Source organism: Meles meles, chromosome 16, assembly GCF_922984935.1.
Source record: "Meles meles chromosome 16, mMelMel3.1 paternal haplotype, whole genome shotgun sequence".
Lineage (NCBI taxonomy): Eukaryota > Metazoa > Chordata > Mammalia > Carnivora > Mustelidae > Meles > Meles meles.
This window is the reverse complement of record NC_060081.1, coordinates 61,942,854-61,967,831: the sequence shown is the minus strand read 5'-3', so window position 1 is coordinate 61,967,831 and position 24,978 is coordinate 61,942,854. Positions and strand designations below refer to the sequence as shown.

The 24,978-nt window shown below is 47.9% G+C and overlaps 1 protein-coding gene across 3 annotated transcripts in view; it reads left to right on the top strand.

Moving 5' to 3' along the window:
• The first annotated feature begins 23,061 nt into the window (after positions 1-23,061).
• The window catches only part of KIAA1755 (KIAA1755 ortholog), a 38,370-nt gene continuing 36,453 nt past the window's right edge, over positions 23,062-24,978 (top strand). For all 3 annotated transcript variants that reach the window (XM_045981802.1, XM_045981801.1, XM_045981800.1), the window contains exon 1: positions 23,062-23,763. In XM_045981802.1, coding sequence (XP_045837758.1) covers positions 23,761-23,763 — 3 coding nt within the window. In that variant the 5' untranslated portion in view covers positions 23,062-23,760. The remainder of the gene's footprint in view (positions 23,764-24,978) is intronic.

Below are 24,978 nucleotides of genomic sequence, written 5' to 3'. Positions count from 1 at the left end.
AATTCCAAGGTGAGTGGATCAAGAGTTGGTGAATTCAGGGGCTGGTTTTGTCCCTCTTTCTACTCTGTGGTCCTTAGGATGTTGACATTTCCTAGAGGAAAGTGCATTGGGTTTGGAGCTGGTGGATCTGAGTCCATCGTTCCAGCCAGGCTACATATCGCCATGTGACTCCGATGAAGCCCTTCGACCCTTCTGAAATTCATCCTTATTTAAAGATGGGGAAGCAGTGTCCATCATGTGGTATGTTCTGGGGATTAAATGAGATAAGGTGTGAATCCATTTGCACGGAGAAGTTGCTCAATACCTGGTCTTAATTCAGCCTTCATCACTAGCTGGCTGGAGAGTCCCAGACCCCCAGGAAACACACCAGCAGCCCCACAAACTGAGCTCTTGGTCCTCTGAGCTTTGGGTTTGGGCTGGATACATGCGAGAGAGAGGAATCTGTGGCTCACATCACCTCCAGGAGCCTGTCTCTTGTGGTGCTGTGAGCAGTGACCACTTTCCACACAGCAAAGCAATCAGGAGTGTGGGCTGGGAATCTTACAGAGCCGGGCCTGACTCCCAGCTCGCCACCTGCTCGCTGTGTGAGTTTGCGTCGTTAGCCTAACCTGGACGAACCTCAGTTTCCTTGTTTGTCTCTACTGGATCCTCAAGCACAGGTCCTTCATGCAGATCCGAGCTCAAGGTTCAGTATCTAAAAGGCAATCAGACACTGCACCGTGTGGATAACCCCTTGGGAGAGCGTCATATTAAAAACGCGTCTGTCTCCTGAACCTCAAGTCTCATTAAAGAACCCTTTTGTACCCTGCTCCGGGAGGTGCAGGCAGACCTTCCTCATGGCAGTTTTGCAGTTGCTGTAATTTCTGCAGTCCCAGAGCTGGTCACAAGCTGTATTTAATGGTGAACAAATGAAAGAAGGGTCAGAATCCGGAGTATAGATTCCAGACGGTAAGAGTTTGGAGCCTGAGAAGGACAAATGCAGCCTGAGCTGATGATCCTGCAAGGCTTCAGGAAGGACGTGACCTTGGCCCTGGGGTGGAGGCCCACCTGAGTGTGGGGCTACAGAGGGCTCACTTCTGACACCAAAGCCATTGGCTTTGCACAAGGGATAGTTCCTGCAAAGAGCTGAAGTCTGGGAATGCAAAATAGAAAGCAAAATTGCTCTCCCAAGGGGGAATGGGGAGAGAGTGTTGCTCTTACTTCTTTCCCTCTGTTGCAACATCGGCTGTAGCAGGCTGGGCCTCCTCCAGCCTGAGGGAGGATCACAGGAAGTCAAGCAACACGCTGTTGCCAAATGGCCAAGGGCCTCCAACAGTCAAAGTCAATTCCCATTAGCCTCCTTAGGAAATCTGTATGTGTGCTCAGCCAGCCCCGAGGGGCCGAGGATGGTCCCAGAGAGAGCTATTGCCAGGCTCCCTGCCTAACCCTGCCCACAGATGGTCAGAACACAGGGCTGGGGACACATACAGCCTGGGACTCGAGGGGGCTAGTGAGGAACAGGGTCTGACTTTGGCTTTGCCTCTGTGTGGTTGTGCCTCTCTGGACTCCGGGCTCCTCGTGCATAAGGGCAGCCTCCGTCTTCAGAGGGCTTTAATCACTCCAGAGACAAAGCCAAGCCCTTGGCTAACATTCTCTCTTAATCCTCACCCATAAAGGTAGGTCTCATTGGCTCCATTTCACAGATGAGAAGATTGAGGATCAGAATAGTTGACCAGATCTCCCAAGGCCACGCAGACTGAAAAGTGGCAAAGGGATGTCGGGGGCTTCAGAATGAGGGGAGGGGGGCATCCTGCTAGGATGTGTGAGGGGGTGACTAAGGAATGCCAGGACCCTGGAGGAATATGTCCCCTGCACAGGTACCTGCCATGGTATAGGCGTGGGGGGTGGGTTGGGGTTGGGCAGACCAGGTGGAGGGAACAGCTCCGGCAAAGGCACCGAGGATGAAAATCCCGCCAGGGCTGCAGAGTGGACTGCAAGGGGAAAGTGTTGGGGAGGGCCTTGGGGTCATACTGTGGTCTTGTTCTTAGAGACCAGGGACCGCCCAAGTTTTTCAAGTATGAAGGTCTTCCCATGACGGTAGTTAGATTTGCAGCTGGTAGGTTGGGGAGAACTGCCGGGAATTCAGCAACCCTTTTAAGTGTACTGCATTTTTCTAGCCTCCAATTTGCAGGCATTTGAAATAAGGAGCCAGGCGGGCATGTTTGATGATATTTGATGTTTTGGCTAAGGGACCTCTGAATGCCCCAGACTTACCGTGTCTGTTCCCTGTCCCCTGGCCCTCACTACATCTGGGAGCTGAAACCAGAGACTGTCGTGCTCAGAAACAAAGGATCAATTCACTGTCAGCTGGGCCAGTGGCCAGTGGCTGAGCTGGGCAGGAGCACAGAAGGCGGTGGGATGGACCTCTCCCCACTGTCCAGCCGATCTCCTTCCAGCTTCCGGCTGGCCTCTGTGCTGCCTGGGGGAGAAATCCTAAGGCTAACTGGCTTGGCTGGAGGGAGAGAGTCTGGTATACTTACTAGTCATATAGTGTGATTTTAAGAACAGAAAAAGGTAAGCTGGATGTGTGGCCCTTCAGCCACCAGGGCAGGAAACAAGGGCTTTTCCGTGTCCTAGATCCAAGCAATCAGAGCAGCAATTCCAAATTCCTAGGGGTGGGGGAAGGACCAGAGAGCAGAGAGGCAGGTGCGGGTGAATTTTTCTTCCCCCCAATTGGGGATGGGGTGGGGGGCGGGCAGACAATGTTTCAAGGCTACGTGGGTTTGCAGACCCTTGGGAAGAATTCAGAGCCTCTCCCCACCCCCACTGCCCTGGGGCCAGGACTCCCTTGGAGACAGTTGGAACCATTATGCATTTTGAACAGAGATGTGTATTTGTTATCAGGTAACATTTATAGAGCACTAACTGTATGCAAACAAAACACAATGCTACTGTGCCTCTCAATTAATTTTTTTAAAAGATTTTATTTATTTATTTGTCAGAGACAGAGAGAGAGAGCACAAGCAGGGGGAACAGCAGGCAGAAGGAGAAGCAGGTTCCTGCTGAGCAAGCAGCCCGATGAAGGACTCGATTCCAGGACCCTGGGATGATGACCTGAGCGGAAGGCAGATGCTTAACCGGCTGAGCCACCCAGATGTCCTGCCTCTCAATTAATTTTAATAAAGTTCACTCTGCCTTCATGGTAGAGGCCTGGAGAATTCCCATGATTCCATAAGGCACACTTTTATCGTTTCCATAGATTCCTTTTCTGCTCTCATTAGCCACAGGTGGCTTTCTGTTGCTTACAGTTAGGAACCGGATTAGTGCAATGCCCGTGTCTGTGTGGCGGGCACAAGCGTGCCATGTGGCTGGAAGAAACTGAGGGGGCCATGGCGGTAAGTACCTCCCAAGATGGCATCCTGGGGGTCTGTTCCCGGGTATCTGGAGTCTGAAGGTAGAAGCCTCTTTAATGAGAGAAAAGACAATCGTTTACAAAATGTTTCTATGTACCAGATATCACTTCATTCTCTCCACGAAGGAAGGGGTTAACATTCATTCTCACAGCTGAGACATGGAGGGCCAGGAGGGTCTGCAGTCCTCAGAGCTACTAATGGGTAGAGCTGAGAAGTCCAAACCCTGGCCTCCTCCTACAGTGCCCACTTCCTGCCCCAGGAAGCTCCCACAGGTAGCCTGAGGGCTGAATGGCTGGGAGGTAGCCAGGTGGCGGCTGACAGAGCTTTGCAATGGTGTGTAAAGGCCCAGAGAAAGCCCTGACCATGGCAACCCCCCCCCACCACCACCCCGCCCAGCACATCAGCAAATTCTGAGCTGGGCCATCCATAGCCTCTGAAAGAGATGAGTCCAGGAGGTTCCTGAGAGCCCAGCCGGCCATCAAGGGCCTACTGTGCACTTTACCCTGGGCTGTACATTCCCCAAAGAGTGAACAACATGGGGCTGCCAGTCCCACTGGGGATGAGATGACTACAGAAGGGGTCACCCTTGCAGGGGTCCTACTGTGCACTGGGCCAGGGTGGCGCTCTGTGTTCGTCATGGGACACAGTCATTGCTGACTGGGAATGCTCAGTGTCTGCTCAGGCCCCGTCTGCTTGAGCCTGGCTTTGCCAACTGGGCTTCTTCCATCCCCTGCCATCGGAGGGGTTACTTTGGATTCTGGATAGTAGAATGAGGAAGAAGAGAGTGGAGAAAGACCAAGGTTCTAGGTCTAGCTCTGGGGGATGGATCTGTAATCTACATGTGAATAATGGGGATTCTTAGCTATTCTGGTCCTTGACTTATCCCAAGTATGGCTCCTGGTGCATAGTAGGTGCTCAGTAAATGCTTGTTGGCTAAATGAAGAGAGTTTGGGGAAGAACCCCAAGAGAACTGGTTGTGATGGTGGCGCGGGAAGTGGCTGACTGAAGACAGAGGTTAGACCGTGTTTTGTAGACTGTGCATATGCCCTTCAGGATGCTCTAAATCACAGTGAAGAATTTGAGTCGTTGTAAAATCAGTCATTGCGTGTGTGACTCTGTGACTGCCTCGTGTCCTGCGATGGGACCAGTAGGCTCACACCTCTATCAGCTGGATTTTCACAACAATCTTTCTAAACATTACCGAGCACTTAAATTAAGGTGCCAGGTGTGTTTTAAGCTCCTTGTACACGCATGCACGCACATAGACACACACAACATCCTGGTGAGTAGGCGCCATCTTTATCCCCATGTTACAGAGGAAGACATGGAGGCACAGAGAGGTTGAGAAACTGGCTCAGGGACACACAGTCAGTATGTGATGAAAGGGAGCTGATGTGGCAGACACATCAGTCCACCCTCTGGACCTTATACTCCTCTATAAGAGCTCAGGCAGTGGAGGAAGGGCAAGCTGGCTCTGAGGGGCTTCTGAGTCTGAATTTCTGCCCCTTCATCCCGTCTCCTGCCTTATCTGCCCAGGGAGGAAGAATAAACATTGACAGGACAAGACTCAGGGTTCATCCGGGGGCTGCTGTTTTCCCAGCTGTGAACGGGGCACCTCTTCCTGGCTTCTCCAAGGCAGCACTGGACTCCAGCGGTTCCAAGGAGCCAGGACAAAGCATGGCCATCGTGGGAAAATTAGCAAACACAGGAGCAGAAAATACAGATGAGCTGGAACCCCTCCACTCAGAGAGACTCCTGGATGCTATTTATGTTGCTTAACTGGTAGTTCGTCTTTCTACCAATATGTGCAGGTGTGTACACAACACACACACACAGAGGCAGAGGCTCATTTTATAGTTGCACAACATGGGCATTCATCTGACAATAGGATGACAATAGGATATCTCATTAAATGTCTTGCACAACACATTTTTCTTTAGCTCTCACATTGCTGGTTTATTTTAATTTATAAGGCTGTTATACGCCATGCCTCTTGGAGTTTGCATTTTGTGATTGAGGTATAATTTGCATACAGTAAAAATTAACATTTCTAGTGTTTATGTCTGAGTTTTCAGAGACTCCCAGTCGTGTAATCAGCACCATAATCAATCTCTAGAACAGTTCATCCTGAACAAGTTCCCTGTTAACCTGTTTGGAGTTGGCCCCTCTCAACGCCCCAGTGCCTGGCAACCACTGATGTTTACTTTTCCTATAAATTTGCCTTTTCCGGGAAGTCCTATGAAAGGGATCAGAGCATGCAGGCTTTGTGTCTGGCTTCTCTCACTTGACACTGTGCACTGAGGTTAACCAGGAGCTGTAACCTTCAGCAGTGTTTTTTTTTATTGGTGAGTAACAATCCACTGTATGGACGTACCACAGGGTGTTTATCTGTTTACCAGTGGAAGGAATCTGGCTTGTTTCCAGCTGTAGGTGGTTATGACTATAGCTGCTATAAACATTGAAGTACAGGCTTTTGCATAGACTTATGCTTTTATTCCTCTTGTGGAAACTCCTTGGGGCAGGATTGCTGGATCCTATGGTATAAGCCTAAGCCTATGCAGCATTTTTTTTGGACTATGTGAGAAAAGGAATTGCATTTTATTTGTTTTTTGATATTGTTATAGCGACTCAAATAATAAAAACTAACAGTTTACTATAAATCCTTCCTTCTTTGTAATGTATGTATGAACACCCTCTACATCATAGGGAGAGAATTATACTACACGTGTGACTCTACAGTCTGTTGTTTTTTTTTTTTTTTTCAGCATTTCCACGTTATTGCGTTAAAATCTACCACATCTTTTTGGATTACAACACAATGATCCATTGTATGGATATTCAAAAAATGTATTCAAACTACCCCTCTTGTTGGATATACAAGTAGATTGTTTTCAGATTTTGGTTCTTATAAACAACATCCTAGAACTAAGTATTTTTTCACATTTAGAGTTATTTCTTTAGGATAAATTCTTAGACATAGACTTGCCAACGTGTTTCATTTTACTTTTTCCTTAACATTTTTTTCTTTTTCTTTTCTTTTTTTTTAAGATTTTGTTGATTTATTTGAGAGAGAATGAGAGAGAGAGAGAGAGAGAGAGAGGGAGAGAGCATGAGAAGGGGGAGGGTCAGAAGGAGAAGCAGACTCCCCACTGAGCAGGGATCCTGATGCAACTTGATCCTGGGACTTCAGGGTCATGACCTGAGCCAAAGACAGTTAAACAACTGAGCTACCCAGGCACCCCTTAACATTTTTTTCTTATGCATATATGGAAAGCTGATATTCAGCACAACCTGCATGGCCAATCCAGGGGGGAAAAGATGGTCTATATAATAAACAAGGCTGGAATATTGGCCATTCATATGGAAGAAAATGGAGATGATTCCCTACCTTACACCATACACTAAAAATCGATACCAGATGGATTAAGGATTTAAATGTAAATCATAAAACCTACAACTTTAGAATAAAATATGGACAACCTCCTTACAGAAAGAGCCTAAACAAAAGCTTATAAACATATTATATAAAAAATTTAAACCCTAAAGGAAATATTTGGTAAGCTTGACTGTATTAAAATTGAAAACTTCCATTCATCAAAAACCCCAATAAGAATGAAAAACCCAGGGAGACCTGGGTAGCTCAGTCAGTTAAGCATCTGACTCTTGATTTGAGCTCAGGTCATGATCTCATGAATCTTGGGATTGAGCCCCATGTTGGGGTCCCAGTACAGCTGGGAGTCTGCTGGAAAGTTTCTCTGCCTCTCCTCCTCCCCCAACTCATGTGCCCACGTGCATTCTCTCTCTCAAATAAATAAATAAATCTTAAAAAAAAAAAAGAAAAGACCAGTCACAATCTGCAGTAAGGTATTTGCAACACACACAACTAACCAGAGTAGCACCTGGAATGTATAAAAACACCTATGAATCAGAGAGACTAATAAATAACAGAATAGAAAATGAGCAAAAAAAATAAACAGAAATTCCATAAAAGACGAAACATTTATTTTATTCTTCGAACTGCACCTACATGCCTTTGTATCTGTGGTACATTCCACAATAAAAATGAAGAAAAAATCCATAATCATTTTTATTTGCTGTAAAAGCAACACATCATCATACTAACATTAACTTCTTAGTTTTGATGAATGCGTGACAATTGCGTAAGAGCTATCAATAGGGGAACTGAGGCGAAGCGTATACCGGAATTCTTTATATTGTCTTTGCAACTCTTTTGCAAACCTAAAATTATTTCAAAATTTTAAAAAAAAATGTTTTTTTAAAGTACTACAGAAGCCAAACCATGCAGAGCCTTGGAGGCTATCTGAAGAGTTTGGATTCTGTTCTGTGAGCAATGGGGTCACCAGAGGGTTTTCAAAAGGTGGGGCAGGGGCCAGTGGATGTGAAAAGACAAAACACAGCTTCTTAAGAATCTCAAATATCTTCAGGGATGTGGAGGCAGTGTTTCCCTTTGGCCAGATGGTGACTGCCTTGACCATGAGCCTCGTGATCTCTGTGACTGGGGACACATGGGGGAGAGCCAGAGAGAACACAGCAACCATTGATCAGAATGGACATGGGGTGGGGAGGGAGAGCCCCACAGTCTGTCATCACAGGGTCCTGGGGGAGATGGGGAGGAAACGGGAAGGCCAGAGGCTGCACGGATTGGTGGTGTTTGGGAGGGAGGCCTGGGAACCAAGGGGCAGGCCCCCACCCTTGAGCTTCCTGTGTCCCTCTTAGCTAAACCCTAGGACTTCTTGCTCCTCACCCACTCCTATCTCCTGTAACTTCCCACTCAGCACGTGGCCTCCTCCTCCTTTCCCTCTCTCAGTGCTCAGGCGTACACACCTGCCTCTTCCCTCTCTCCTCCCCACTTTCTCTCAGCTCCCAGAAGAGGCCTGGTCCTCCCCTTTTCTGAAATTTTTGGTCTTCTCAACTCACAAAATTCTCCAACAGAAAATCAGACGAAACTTCTCTTTGATCCCACGCCTCCCTCCAGCTACTGCCAAACCTCCTCAAAGCCCCATTTGTCTCCAAGGGTCAGACTCCTACTTCCTGCCCTCAGGCCACCCTCCTCTCTCAGATTCTGGAACCTCCTACCCCATAGATATGAACAACACCTTTCCTTTGGCCTACTCATCCTTGTGCCCTGCTTTTTCTCTATCTGTAACATTCCTCACCCCTGGAGGTATTATGTACTTGCTTGCTTGCTTCTTGTCTGTCTCTCTCACTAGATTACAAGGCCAGGGTTACCTGTTGAATTGTGTGTCCGTCCACCCCATCCCTGCTGTCAAATTCATATGTGACGGTCCTAAGGTCCAGTATCACAGAATGTGTCCTTATTTTGAGATATGGTCTTTATAGAGGTAAAGCTGTTAAAATGAGGTCATTACAGTAGGTCCTAATCCAGTATGATTGGTGTCCTCATAAAATGGGGAAATTTGAACACCTACACACACAAGAGAATGCCATGTGAACATGAAGATGGCCAATCACAAGCCAAGGAGAAGGGTCTAGAACAGACCTTTCCCTCTCCTTCCTCAGAAGGAACCAACCAGGCTGACATCTTGATTTCAGATTCTTAGCTTCCAGAACTGTGAGTAAATAAATTGTTGTTGTGTAAGCTTTCCAGTCTCCAGTACTTTGTTATGGTGGCCCTACAGACTCATAGATGATGACTACAGGAACTTTGCTCTGCTCACGTCACATTTCTGGTGCCAAGAACAATGCCTGGCACACAGTAAGAACTCAGTGAAAATACTTGTTGTTTGAAGGAATGAAAGAACTTTTCCCAAACTCAATGGGCACTCCTTTTGGCCACCAGATAATTATTTGTTTCAAATATATTTCCTTGATGAGGAGAAACATGTAAGCTATAAGCTACAAAGAGATGAACAGTGAAAAGCGTGTCCTCTCAGAGATGTTCCGTGAAAGAGGCACTCTATGCTCAGGTAGATGGGTGACCTTTTAAAGACTTTCACAAACCAAACATACCGCCAGGCACTTACATTCTTGTTGTCTTCACCTTGTACAAGCTGGCCTCCAAGGTGATCCCCAGTGACTCAAGCCTCCATGTAGAGTCCCTTTCCACACAGAACAGGACTATGCTCAGATATGGAGGAAATAACTGTGTGTGACTTCCCAAGTTAGGCCATAAGACATTGTGGCTTCCACACTCTCAGAGTCACTGGCTCTGGGTGAGACCAGCTGCCATGTTGTGAGGCCACTCAGGCAGCCCTGGGGAAGGGTCCACAAGATGGGCAACCGAGGCCTCCTTCCAACAGCCAGCACCATTCATCAGACGCTTAAGCAAGCAGCCTTGGAAGTGGATCTGTAAGCCCCAGTCGAGCCTTCAGGTGACTGCAGCCCCAGCAAACACCCTGAAAATAAATGTCCCTTGTTGCCATAGTCACTGCGTTGGTGGAGTCGTTTGTTACCCAGCAATTTATAAGGAGCTCGACCTTGAAGACAGCTTCATGTCCATGCGCTGAGACTGCTGTCAATCGGTTTAGTACCTGGCTAAGTTCCCATGCACATATTTTAGCCCTTGATTGAATGGGTCTCTGAGCAGACTTACCACTGCCTGTCTCTCTCCCCTCAAAGCATCCCTAGCTTCCTCCAACTTGCTCCTCACTCTCCTGGGGGCCTAGACGAATTCTTCTCTGGCTCCTTGGTGGGCTTTTGTTCCATCCCTTAAACCCTGGGGTTTCCTGGGATTCCATCCTGGGCCCTTTCTTCCCCACTCAATAATCATGAGTCAACTCAAATGACCAGTGGGTCAAAGCTCTCTCCACCCTCTCTTTACACTGCAGGCTCCCCAACCCCCCTCCCCAGCTCAGATCTCTCCAGAGCCCAAGTTTGTCATCCTTTGGACAGGAACATCCCCAGGAGTGTCATGCTCAGAGTTGCAAACTAAATGTGTCTTCTCCTAGTCTTGTTTCATCTAAGAGGTGGCATCCCACCAGGAGCCTGTTGCCATCCTGGGCCTCCTTTCCCCCAGTGATAACAACCATGCCAGCCCTGTGGATTTTGCCTCCTGGATAATTCATTTAGTATTTCCTGTCTTCTTTTCACCCCTCCTAAAGGGGTGGCATGGCACCCCTTGGCAGCCCAGACCACCATCTCCTGCCACCTGGACCACTGTAGCAACCTCCTCACTGTTCTTCCTGCTGCCATCTAATTCTGTGCCCTACAAATCACTATCTGCCATTAGAAGGAATTTTAAAATCTAAATTTGGCTGTGCTCACTTCTCCGCTTAAAACTTTTCCTGGGTTCTTATACCTTACAAAAAGAAAGAAAAAGAAAATCTTAGTGTGTCACATAAGTTCCTCTTGCCAACCTTTCTCTAGCCTCATCTCTCTCCTGCCTCAGGACCTCTGCACTTGCCGTTTCCTCCTCCTAGAATTTGCTTCACTCAGTTATTCGTGACTCACTGCCTTGCTTTCTTTAAGTCTCTACTAATGGCTATTTTCTCCAAGGGGTCTTCCCTGGCTGTCCTTTACAGAATATGAACCCCCAGCCCCTTGCCCTCATTTATATTTCTTCTCAGCACATTGTCACTTCATGAGCATTTATAAACTTTATTTGCTTATTGGTTTGTCTTTTTCTCTCTTTTTCCCACTGAAATGGAAGGTCCATGAGGGTGAACATTTTGTCCGTTTTGTTCAGTGTGCCCAAACCCCATGCCTGAATAGGGTCTGGCATGCAGTAAGCACTCAACAGATGTAATCAGTGAGTGAGCTTCTTGCTTTATCTTTTAGGCTTCAGTAACATTGAACTGCTATGGGCTGCCCACATAAGGTATGTTGCTGCTTGCCTCCAAGCCTTTGCTCATGCTGACCCACCTGCCTGGAGACCCTTCCTTCTTGGCATAAATATTTCCAGGACCTTAAAGGTTCTGCTTGGGTTATCACCTCCTCCAGACGGCCTTCCCTGATCACTGTGCTCCTTTGCCTGGGGTAAGTACCCTTTCCAGGTGGGCTCCTGCCGTACCTTGGACATGTCAATTGCAGTACCTATCGCCATTTTTTGAAGGACACATTTGTTGTTTCTTTGCTTGCATACTTGTTGTGAACGCCTTGGGAGAAAACTCTCTCTCTGGTAAATCCTTAGTAGATAGGCTGGGATGGTCAGTGCTGAATGAATGTTTTTATGAATGAATGAATGAATAAACGAATGAATGAGTGAGTCAGCTTGGGTCTAGCCATAAAACTCGCTTTGTGACCCTGAGCAAGTCCGTGTCCCTCTCCAGACAGGGAGTCCACGGTTTCTCTCATTTGTGTAACCAGGTGTTTCACCAACCAGCTGTGTTTATTAAAAATACAATTTCTTGTCCCAGCCCTGGGGGTTCTGATCCTGGTGAAGGGGAAATATCTGTATGAAGTACATCCCATGGGCCATTCTGATGTGGCAGCAACGAGACACCATGGCTTCCAAGATCCCTTCTTGCTCTGCAGACCTGAGATTCTGCTTTGACAAGAAACGGGAAGAGGAAAGTGGAGCTTGATGGCCCCTGGAGGGCTGGGGGTGGGGGTAGGACAGGCACAGAGAAGGCGGCTGCCCCTCTCCGATTAGGGCTGTAGACTGAAAGGAGGAGAAGGACAAGCACAGCTGCACAGGACAATTGAGGTCTTTCATGGCCAAGTTCTCCACATGACCCTACCCCCTCCCTGTTGCCGCCCCCACAGCACCATCTGTTCACTTTTTTCACCCTATCCAGATCCCATCACCCTAGGTAGAGGTCCAGGGTCTATTTGGGTGGCCCCAGATCCTGAAGTGGAGCCACAGAGGGAAGGGACTGTCGCCGTGAGAAAGGAGGGAGAGGGAACAAGTGTTTTGGGGAAGGAAACACCAGTGCTGGGACTCCCAGGGATGGGGCTAAATCAGGCTACTCTGTGGCCTTGGGGGCAGGGTGGCTTGGGGAGACCTGCTTCCTATTTTTTAGTGGCTCTGTCGTTCCAAGATGATGTGGGGACACTCTACTAACCCTCTGAACCTCTCTTGTCTTCTCTGTGGCTGCTGTGATGATGTTATAAAGAGTCCTGTCCAGTCCCTGCCACTCCCAGTACTCAGAGTTGAGGCAGATCCCTGGGCTAGGGGTCAGGATGATGGGTTCTAATCCTGACTCTGCCATAGACATGCTGTATGGTCTCAGAAAAAAACCGTTGCCCTCTCTGGGCATTTTTGCAAGGCAGGTAGGGTCAGAATGGAGGATGTTTAAGACAGTCTGCCACTTAATTACCCTGTCCTTGCAAAGCATATCCAGAGTATCTACTATCAACATCACCAGTCTTGATGTTGACCTTGATCACCAGGCCGAGGTAGTTTGTTAGGTTGATATACTGTAAAACTGATTTTCCCTCCTTTCCATACTGTGCTCTTCGAAAGGAAGTTCGCTTTAGGACTGGGAGTTATGCCCCATCTCCTCAAAAGCGAAGTATCTGTGTAAATTATTTGGAATTCTGCATGGGAGATTTGTCTGTTCTCTCCCACTTATTTATTCACTCATATTATATCAATATAATACATTTTTTTTCTTGCTCAAATTGTTGCAATTTTGGTCATTAGAAGCTCTTTCAGTGGGTTCCCATGTCTCTTTGACATACTTCCATCATCATGAGTTTCGTCAGTTTGGCACTTCCTTACTTTCACCAGGCTTCTTTTGTATATTTCCTACCCTGGTCCAAGAGTCAGCCACTTCTACCCTCTGATTTCTTTAATTGGAGAATGGTATTAGAAGCCATGATTTGGGTGCTAGGTGTGCTCATTGCTACTGGGGTATGATTTCTTGTAACCTCCTTCAGCTGATGGAGCAAGGCAATATATATAGGTATATACTGACTTCTGTGTACACACATATCTTTAAATGTTTCTATATGTATCTATCAATCTACCAATCTTCATCGATATGTGTACTAAGCTAAGCATTAGTTCATACTGTCTCTGGCTCTAACTTATTACTGCAGAGATCATTCTACTCCCTGCTTCTCACTTCAACAGTGAGAAACCACATCATTCCTCCTTGATGATCAACTTGTCTGAACTTTGGTTAATGGACACACCTTTAAGTAGGATCCTTTCATTTGGTCTCATCATTTTTTAGTGCATCCTTTCTTTCTGATATGAGATAGTTCAGGTTCACCTTGCACTTTCTCTGCCCGGTCCTGGAATCAGTCTCTTATCTATGGACGTGGGTTTTACCTAGTGGAGATTGGTGTTTAGGAACCAAGATCTGGTCACTGGGGGCGCTATTTGCTATAAGGGTATTGTGGCTCCCTGGCCCTGGAAGTGGACAGAGCTAGGGAATGTGAGTGTGTGCGTGTGTGTGTGTGTGTGTGTGTGTGTGCGTGCGCGTGTGTGGGCATATTTTTTTAAAAGCATGAGCTCCTATTGATGTCTCCAGTTAAAACTCAGAGCCACAAATCTTTTCCCCATTCCATATTTTTAACTTCTTATTTCCATAGTGAAGACATGGGTTCCCAAGCCATCAATATATTTGCTTGTTTCTTCAATCATGCAACACAGATAGTAGCTTCAAAATTATAATACCAATGCCTCTGTCAACTACTACTAATTAAAGTTCAGGATTTCTTTGCCATTCTCTTTATCCATAAGGTATGTCTCACTAAGGGGTCAGGAGTCAGAATCCTGTGGCTAAAGTCACTTGAATTATTTTTTGTGTGTGGTTGTACTATTTACTTGAAGTACAGTTAAGTTCATCTGTTCTCTTTGTTTTTAAGTTTAGGTTTAGGTTTTCATATCTTTATTTAATTTTATTTTTGAAAATATACAGTGCTTATGTAGTTAAAAAGTCAAAATTGTATATAAATCTATCTAGAGAAATCTTGCTGCCATCTCTTTCTTCTCCAATGCATAGTGACCAACTCCTTATGAGTGACTATTTTCAGTAAGTTTTTGACATATCCTGCCTGGATAAAATTTTGCATACTTAAATAAGTAAGTACACACATAAATAGATGGTTTTCAAAGAGTTTTTCTTATGTGGAAAGTAGTATACCATATACAGTCCTTTACATTTCACTTTTATTTTGTGTTTTTGCTTAACAACATATGCTGCAAGTTACTCCCTATAGATAGGTTCATAGAGATCTTCCTGCCTGCCTTTACAGCTGCATAACATTCCCTTATTTGGTACCGTAGTTCATTCTCTCAGTTTCCTATAAATGGACATGGGGATTCGAACATTTTGCTATTACAAATAATACCTCAGTGAATAAGTTTATGCAAAAGTCATTGGGTTGTTTTTGTTTTTGTTTTGTATTTGTGGAATTATAGCCTTAGAATAAATTCTAGAAGTAAAAATCCTGGGGTTGGAGGCTACAGTCTGTGTCACTTTGCTAGATACCATCAAATTCCCTTGTATAAGGCTTATTACCAATTGGCATTCCTACTAATAAATGTGTGGGAGTGCGTATTTGCTCAAGCCTCACTAACATGTGTTGTCAAGCTTTTGAACTTTTGCCAATTTAATAGATGAGAAATGGCATTTCAATGTAGTTTGATTTGCATTAAAACGTCTCATATGTATCAGACTCGTTTGCAAATACATTCCTGGGACACGTGCTGGGCCATTTCAAACAATCTCAATGGACTGGATCTTGGGTTTGACCTAACTCATGGGTGATTGGTAGCTGTGGCTTTCCATCATGCCTAGGGGGTGGTGGGGTCTGCACAGCAAATTGACTCCTTGGTCCCCCTCTCTGATTCTTGAAGGTCATGACCCTACTCCAAGCCCCCACTGTTCAAGGGAGCAACTGCTTCCTTAACACAAAGAAGACTCTGAGTGAGGAGGATGACTTGGTCTCTGAGAAATGCTCAAGTCCTGACCTCCTCCACAGCCCAGAGGGCCATTCAGGGCTGAGGACTGACAGAGGCCGGACCATGGGGTACAAAGATTGGAATGGGACTGCTGTTGGAGGAATCTGTGTTTGGAGACACAAGACAACCTGTCTCACCAGGATAACTGACATGGCTTCTTGCTTATCTCTCAGTCTGAAGGCTCATTATCCATTCTCCCCTACATGTCTGCTTGAGTGACCCACTAAAACTTAGATAGAACTACGGTGTTCCTGGATTATAGACTTCTTTTGGCTTTCCAGGATGACAAAACTCAGTTGGGATCTGAACCCCTCCCCTTGCTTTCCCAATAGAATCTCTTTTCCTACATAACACACCCTTTAGCCATCCATTCCCTCTATCCATCCCATCCATCAGTCCATTCATTCATCCATCCATCCATCCAACCACCCATTTGTGTTAATTTATCTATTGCTATGTAACATATTACTTCAGCACCCAGCATCTGAAACAACAATAAACATTCATTGTTGGGATGCCTGGGTGGCTCAGTTGGTTAGGCCGCTGCCTTTGGCTCAGGTCATGATCCCAGGGTCCGGGATCGAGTCCCACATCGGGCTCCTTGCTCGGCGGGGAGCCTGCTTCTCTCTCTTCCTCTGCCGACCGCTCTGCCTGCTTGTGTTCTCTCTCTCTCTCTCTGACAAATAAATAAATAAAATCTTAAAAAAAAACCATTCATTGTTGCACACTCTCTGTGGGTTAGGTGTCTAGAAGCACCTTAGTTGGGCGGGTTCAGCTCTGGGTCTCTCACGAGGCAGCCATCAAGCCATCAGCTGGGGCTATAGCCATTGAAAGTCTGGGCTGGGTTGGAGTGTCCACTTTCAACGTGGCTTGCTCACATGGCCATCAAGTTGGTGCTAACTTCTGGCAGGTGGCTTCCGTTCCTTGTCACATGGGTATTTCCATAGAGTCACTTGAGCGTCCTAACAACATGGCAGCTGGGTTCCACCACAGTGAGCAATCCAAATGGCAGTAAGGTGGAAGTCACATGTCTTTTATGACCTTGTCACAACAGTCCTATCCCATCACTTCCTCCACAGTTGATTCTTTAAAGGTGAGGGTCTCCATCCAGCCCACACGGAAGGGGGCTCCACCTTGGAAAGGCAGGAGTCCTAAGATATTGTGGACATGTAGTTAGAATCACACTACCCATCCACCCGGCCAATATTTATTGAGCACCTGCTGTGCATCTGGCCCGCTTAGCACCTCACATAGTTCAGAGCCTCCGGAAGCTTATTATCTGGATCAGGGATGCGAACTTGAATGCCCACAGGGTGAGGAAGTGACCCAGGAAGTGCAAATGAGCAAAGTGACCCAGGTGGAGACTCCATTGATCTGGGTACCACATGCTTGAAGTGGATGAAGGGAGAAGCTGCTGCCCAGAAATTTATGTGAAGCCTCCTTGTTTTTAGATGTGGACAACGAATTCAGTTTTGTTTTCTGTTTTTTAAAGCCTGTGTTTGCCAGGTTGGGCACATACATCACCAGTTTGCAAACTGATGCAGCTATAGTGAATTTCTCAATGCACTCCTCAAATGTTCATTCATTAAAAAATGCACGGTGTGTGTGGGGGGGTGGGGGGGCACCTGGGATGCTCAGTAGGTTAAGCATCTGCCTTCAGCTCAGGTTATGAATGATCTCAGAGACCTGGGATGGAGCCCCACATTGGGGCTCCCCGCGCAACAGGAAACCTGCTTCTACCTCTCCCTCTGCCTGCTGCGCCCCCTGCTTGTGCTCTCTCTCTCTCTGTCAAATAAAAAAATAAAATTTTTGAAAACAAAATTAAAAATGCACGAGGCCCCTTTCACATATCCCATAAATGATCCGCAATCACCCCCTGCACACACCGTTTCTTTGGCCTGGAATGCTTTCTCCTCTTTCTTCCCATAGTGAACATTTCTCCTCCACAACCCAGGTGAAAATGTTTCTCCCTCCAGGAAACTTCCTCTGACTCCTCCTCTGGGGGGTGCTGCTGGCTTGCTCCTGTAGGCTGCTACCTTATCTGTGTGTCCCAGCCCCAACTTTGCACTCCCTTGCCTCCCTCGCGAAGAGGTGAGCTCCAGAGGGATGAATGAAAAGATAGGTGTGACAAAAACTATTTTTTAAATTTATCTTTGACATCTGTCCCATTCCATTTTGCTTTGTGACCTCTTCATTTAATAATAAATTATCTTTAAAGAAACAAAAAAAGAAAAAGAAAAGACAGGTGTGAAGCAAAAGGGGAACAATTGCCTTGGTGCATGGGGCAGGGCTTCCTGGAGGAGGTGGTCCTGGGAGAATGAATAGGTCTTGCAGACAGGGGGTCCCCTGGCCGGAGGAAGAAGATGAGCAAAATCACAGAGGCAGGGAAGTGTGGATGGTGCCTGAGCAGGCAGAGTCCCAGCTCCTCCCTTCTTAGACTCCCCTCTGAGCTGGAGGGGTGAGGGGTGAGCTCCACAGGCCCGGAGGAGTTCTAAGTAGCTGGGGTGGGGGAGGTGACTGGAATGTGAAACCCAAGTCCTGGATGAGTCATTGATGGAGTCTATCCTACAATAACAAGAAGGGCTGGACTGGGAGGAAAAGAGAAACCCCAGGTGGGGGCTAAGGGATGGGCTGGAGGGAGTGGGATGGCCCTCAGTGGCCTCTGCCATGGGGCCTTGGTTCTTAGTTTCCACTGTCCTTGGAGCTTGAACCTTCTCCAACCCTTTGTGAGACAGCCCTCTAGCTGATGGGTGTCCTTGCCTCCTCTTGTACTCCTTTGACCTCCACTTTCTACTGTCGGCCCATCCAGCAGCTAGAGGAATTTTGGGGAAAAATAAGTCAGATCACATTACTCTCTTCTTAGTTTTCTCCCATGGCTTTTCAGGGCTCTAAGGCAAAAACCTCCTCCACCTCTTCCTGTGTCCCTGTCCCTCTCACTGTGCCTCTTTTGTGCCTCCAACTCTTCTTCTGCCACAGGGCTTTTGCATACGCTGTTCCTCCTGACTGTAATGCTTTCCCCTGACTTCTTTCATTAGTTCATTCTTTCTCTCTCTTCAGATTTCAGCTTAAGCCTTCAGGAGAGCCTGCCCAGACCTTTAGAATCTACTGGATTCTTTTGATATGTGCTTTTCCTTTCTCGAACAACCATACCACGATTTATATCATGCTTCATTATTAAGATCTGACCTCCTACTACGCTGTGAGTTACACAGGGATGGGTCCTGTCTGTCATGTTCACCCTGCTACTCCCAGGACTCAGCACACTATCCCTGGGATATAGTAGGTGATCAATAAATGCATCTGTGTCTCTTGCAGGACATGACCAGTGCTTGTGGCTATTGTCTCACAACAGGCAGGGGAAGGAGGCAAAGCAAAGATTATTGGTTCCATTGCATAGCTGAAAAAACTGAGATTTGGAGAATTTAGTAAACCACTGGGGAGTTAGTGGGCAGGCAGGAACTTGAACTCAGAGCCCTGCCTATATATCATAGGCTCCTCCACCAGGAAGCAATTTTAGGGACAGTCCAAACATGACAGGTTGGTGTCCTGGCTGGGGAGTGTCACACTGTGTGAGTCAGCCCTCTGTGGGTAGATCTCCATGCTGTCAATCAGACAGATGAACAAGGTAAGTTTTAAGTCTCAGGGGCTTTTGTTCTCATAGGTTGTTTCCATCTCTGTCCCTGTGCACCAGACTGTGGGCATCCTAGGAGAGGGTGGGACAGTGTCTGAGGTATCCATGTATCCCCATCTCTCCTCCACTCCCATCCCAAGATCTGGTCTCGGGAAACTCATCTAAACATCACATTTTCACCTGCAAGAAGAGAAGGTCCTCGAGGGACAACACCAAGTCATTTCCAGTTTTTGTCTTCCCACTGTTTATGGACTGGGCAATGATCCCCAAAGCTTTTGTTGGTTTGGGCTGTGTTTCCATTCCTCTCCTTCTGGTTTCTTGGAAGAACTTGTCCCCCACTCCATGCAGTCTGCTAGAGCCGCCATCGTAGGCTCCGACCCAGCGGTGGGCATAGAGTCTCTTCTGACCAATCGGAATATCCTCATTTCCTTGGCTAAGGAATAGACTTGGGATCCAAGCAAGGCCAACCAAGGTCTCTTCCCTAGGATTAGTATATAGATGCAGGGGAAAATGTTGTGGTCTTAGGATTGTTGAGTTGAACGTCTGTCCTTGATGGGTAAGGTCAATTTCATCTAGGGCAGGCCATAGGTTATGTTACTGTGAGCTTCAGCCTCCCTGTTCTGGGTCTTCACCCCCAACCCTGACAGTAATCTCCATGCTTCCCCTTACTCTCAGCATCCCAGAGAGGAGCACCGTTCCTTCCAACCCAGACTCAGGCAGCTCAGGGTGGTATTAGTTGAATCCTCTACAGCAGATGTCAAAGACAGAGTTAGAAGTGCAAGAAACTTCCCGGGGGCGATGCCCGTGAGGGTGAAGGGGAGACGGGCAGAAAGAGCAAGGGAGAGCCTTCAGACCATGCCACAGGTCTGACACCCACTAAAGGAAGAACAGAAGAAAGCATTGCAGACGGTGGTACAGCACTGAGAAAGTCTCAGCCAGCCCTGTGGGGAGCTCTGTCACAGAGACTGTTCCTGGAAGAGTCCCACATCAGGCAGAGATGGTGACTCCTTGTGCATGCTGTGCTCAGCTGGGGGCCGCTCCAGAAGCACATGGCCTCAGGTCAAAAGCTATATCCTGGAGGAATCCACAGCTCACTGAACTTCCTGCTATGGGATCCCTCTTGAAGGGAGATCTAAGTGACACAGTCCATGGCTGATCCAGTGCCTCAGTACCTACTCATTCCAGTAACAGCCCACAGGAAATTATAAGGCAAGGTTCAAAGCCAAGCCTTCCGCCTCCAGAGCTGGTGCCTTTTCAATGCGAATCTTCCTTGTACATTAGGGACCGCCAATAGCGGATAAGCTAAGTGTTGTCTTAACTCCAGCCCTGCGGATGGATAGTGGCTGCCTGGGCTCTGTGTTGAGGAGGATTCTGAGGCTGCTTCTAAGTTCTGCAGGAAGGTTCATGATGGATTCCTGGTGCCTACCATGGGTAGGAAAGGGGTGAACGTGCCTAGGTGAGCCAAGAATTTGCTGTCCTTACAGAAGGAACAAATAAATACTGAATGAATGGATTTGGAATCCCACGACATTCTGTTTGAATTAGGCAATGCTCTTCCCCCAAGTGAGACTGTCTCTCGGGAGAGATATCCTGACAGCCAGACACCTGGCTCTGGTAGTCTCAGAGTCTCAGGGACAATTGCCCTTTGCTGGAGACCTCCTATATGCCAGGCACTGAGTTAGGCTCTTTCAATCACCACCTCATTGGATTCTCACAAATGTCTCATGAGGAGAGGATTAGAGCCTTCAGATTCTGCTGAGAAAACTGTGGTCCCCAAAGAGAGGGATCTGTGCAAGGTGACCCGGCAGGTTGGTGGCAGAGACCCACTTCTACCACGCTTCCCCACTTTCTCTATTCCACCCTATCTCAGAGCAGTGATGGGTTTCCCCAAATCTGGTGTAGCAAGTGGAACATGATTCATTCAGTTAATCATTTGCCAAAGAGAGAGGAAATACATTGGACAGTCCTTGGAAAATCCTCTGGAAAGTCCCTGAGAGACGAACCAAATCGAATCCAATAGTTAAGCCTGTGTAGTTGGAGGCTGATTTCACAACCATTGGTCCCTTACATAAACAACACCATTTTATGCATCATCTATTAATTCTGCTGTGTACCAGACAGAGTGCAAAGCATTTTACATTCATTGACTTATTTAATCCCCACCGCAGTCCCATGAGGAAGTAAGTCATATGTTGTCTTAGAAGGATGGATTTGAGGTTCAGAAAGGTGAACTTCTTTGAGGTCACACACAGCATGGAGCCACACCATACAAGGGTGTATGTATGCGTGTGTACATTTTTGGCTGTATGTGGAGTAGTACTATGTCGGTAAAGAGTATTTTTGGAAGAGTGTGCATTGGAATAAACATACAAGGGATGTTGAGAGGCCCAAGGGATGGACTGTGATGAGCACCACTGTTTATAAGCTATTTCAGATCCTTTCCTACCCTTCTCGTGTGACCTAATTGCCCTTTACATGATGAACTAGTCCCAATATCTTCATTGTTATGGTACCTTGCCATATGACCCAATTTGAATCTTTCATTTAAGGGGCGCCTGGGTGGCTCAATGGGTTAAGCCTCTGCCTTCAGCTCAGGTCATGAGCTCAGGGTCCTGGGATGGAGCCCCACATCAGTCTCTCCGCTCGGCAGGGAGCCTGCATCCCCCTCACCCCCCCACCCCGCCTACTTGGGATCTCTGTCAAATAAATAAATAAAATCTTTTAAAAAACAAAGAATCTCTCATTTAAGTCTTTGATTCTAGAAAAGAGGGACACATAGCTTGGGATTCACTCAGGTAGCACAGGAAGGTGGTTAATAACATAATTTCTGGAAATGGAGAACCTTTGGGCAATTTCAGGCTCCACAATCAGTACCTATTCCCTATTGGGCAAGCTGCCTGGCCTCTCCGTACCTCTTTTTTTTTTTTTAATCTATAAAATAAGGATAATCAGACCTCATAACAGTTATATAACAATTACTACCTGCATGTAGAAAGTTCTAGTTTGGGGTGCTTTTCTGTTTTGATGTCTTTCTATCCGTCTTCAAGGGTTTGCCATTCATTCCCACTAGGAGACCCCTGGAGCATCTCATTTGGTTCCTGTGCTTTCCAGAGGGTGGGATCCCAGTCTTCCCATTGATTCTGTGAGCTCTTGATACTCTGCTAATCCATTATTTCTCTGCGAAACTAACTCAGAGTCAGTCTCTGTTGCCTGCAACCCCAGAACACTGGGTGTCATGTCAGTTCTGTTTCACTGAAAAACTGGGACTCTGCAGGCTCCAAGCTGGGAAACCGTCCCCCAACCCCCACCACCAATTCCCAGTAGAACTCTGCACTTGACATCAACAAGTCTGTTCTCTCTTAAATTCATGTCTGGAGTAGTGATGCCAAAAGAGACTGCCCCTGCAGGTGGGAGACATTTATTTGTTTGCTTAATACATGCCATGGAGGGGTCCTCTGGGCTGTGCGGCATAGTGAAGCTATTCGGGATTATTAGTCCCAAATTAACAATGAGCAAATGTAGGACCAGGGATATGAAGGGACTTGTCAAAAGTTACACAGCAGGATGGGATGGTTCCTAGCTCAGGTTCTCGCTGTTAAAAGACTGATTAACCTATGTGGGGTGGGAGATGGGCTGAAAATAAGGCTTGGGCTTTGACCTTGAACTCTCAGTACTATACTTGTCCTTTTTCAGTTCTTTGCTGATTCCAAGTTTCTTTCAGCTTAATGGTAATTCAGGGCCTTTGCATATGCTGTTGCCTGGAACTCTGTTTCTTCTACCATCTTCCCTCCCCCCCCACTCTTCATCTAATTCCTTTCCCTTTTTTAGATGTAGGCTTCTCTGTCCCTTCCTAGACTACCAGCTCCAAGTTGGTCCCCCTACAGTTCTCAAGGTCCACATTTGTCTCTTGCCTTAGCAGCTAGCACACTCAACCATTATTTGTTTCTGTTTATCAGTTTCTTGCCTATCTTCCCCACTAGGTTATATATTACCTGAGGGCAGAGGCTCTGACTTCTTCTGTCTCAGTCCCTAGCACAATGTTTGTTCAATAAATAGAGGAACCCCAGAGTCACCCAGCCAGAAATCATCTAGTTTCTGGTCTCCCTCCAAAGCTGAAGAACGATGGCTTCGCCAAGGCCACAAAGCTAGTCATTATCTGCGAGAAACAAGACAAGAACTCGAGAAGTTACCATCATCTTTAAGTCTTGAACTGGGCCATCCTGATGTCGGGGCAGTGTGGGCTTCACAGGGGCAGGGCGTTGGGAGAGATGCCAATCTTTGCCACCACGTCTAAGAAGCAGGTACGATCACCATCAGCCCCATCAGTAGCATTATCCCCATTTTACAGATGAGGAAACTGAGGCTTAAGACACTTTGTGACTTGCCTGATCCCACAACTGACGAGCGGACGACGTGGAGACTCGAACCCAGGGCTGAAGCTGAAGCAGTGCGCGCCCAGCGGTGGGCGCGGAGTCCTGGCACGGCCGTCGGTGCAGCGGGGGCGGCTGGGTGGAGGGGAGCGGGCGGAAAGGCGGCGAGCGGCCCAGCAGCTCTCGGCAGCGGCGGCGCAGCCCTGGGAGGGGGGCGGCTGCTCGTCCTCCCGCGAGGCAGGCGGGGCGCGGGCCGGGAGCCGCCACAAAGGGGCTGCTGTCGCGCCGCCCCGTCCCGCGCGGGGAGCCTCGCTTGACCCGCCCCTGAGGCCGCCGGCGGCCCCCGCTCGACTCGCCCTGCCTCCAGTCTCGTCTCGCCGGCTCCGTCGGGCCCTCTCCCTGTGTCCCCGGCCTCCCCTCCCCGGCCAGCCCGCTCCACTCGCTCCAGTGCTAGGAGGGGGCCGCGCCCCACAGACCGACCTGCGGACTGACGGACTGATCCCGCGCCCCGGAGAGGAGCAGCCCGTCACCATGGTAACGCCTGCCAAGGCCTGGACCACCTTGCTCTGTCCCCTTTTGGTGCGGGTGTCCAGGGTGGACCCCAACCTTTTATGCTATGACCCTAAGTGCCTCGCTACAGGTTTGTGTTAACTGCCCCCCACCAGGAGCGGGGGACAGATGGGGGTGGAGGTGTGGGGAGCCCCCCTCTGGCCATGTCCTCTCTCCTCTCTGGGCCCTGTCTCTCCAGGAGCGATGTGGATGGCTAAGATTGGATGACTTGTGAACTTAGATGTCACCCCATCCCTGGCACAGATCAGAGCTGGAACCCTAGGCCTTGGGCCTTGGAAAAAACAAGGGGTGGTGGTGTGTTTCCGACTTGGGGATGAGGGTCAGGTATGCCCACTGTCCTCACACAAGGTGTGAACAGAGATGGGGGTTCAAGTCCCCCTCCCGCCCAGTGCCCAGTGGAGAGGATGGCGTTGCTTACCAAAACTTGGGGTGGTTTTTTCACTTTAGACTCAGGGCCAAAACGTCAGGTGTGCCCCTAGTCCTGATGTGAGGTAGTCTCATGGGACCAGGGTGGGGAGGTAGACCAAGCAGAAGGAGAAGAAGGAGGGCAATACCTCCATACTGTGGCTTCCTTGGCTGGCCGCTCCCTAAAGTTGAGATGCTCTGGGAGGAGTGTGTGTGTGTGTGTGTGTGTGTGTGTGTGTGTGTGTGTGTATGCGCGCGTGCACATGTGCCAGTATCTGGGAACAGGGAATGAAAGAAAAGTCTGTTTTCAGGGAATCGCAGCCCAGCTTTCAACAGGCCCAGGAGCCCCAGGCGGGTTCACAGGAGCACTGGGGTTTGGAAAAGTCCTGAAGACAGGCCAAGGCTTTAACCCCTTGACTGATGGGCCATGTTGAATGTGTGTGGATTTTCACTCAGTGCAGAAGAATTCTATTAAGACGGGTATGCACACACAGAGCACAGCGATGTATGTTCCCATTGCCTCCTACGGCTGAACACACGTGCCCTCTGACACACATACGGCTTACCCACTGGCTATCCCTACTACCAAAATATGGACATCCACCTGAATCCACGCCACAGACATATGGCAAAAGCAGGCTGCTAGATCCACACACCAGCAGGACAGGTGTACGACACACCTTGCTGCCTGGCTGTTTGACAGAAATCGTCATAAGCTCATGGTTCTTCACCTTTCCCCATGGGCAAGGCACTGTGCCCAGAGATTTATACGCA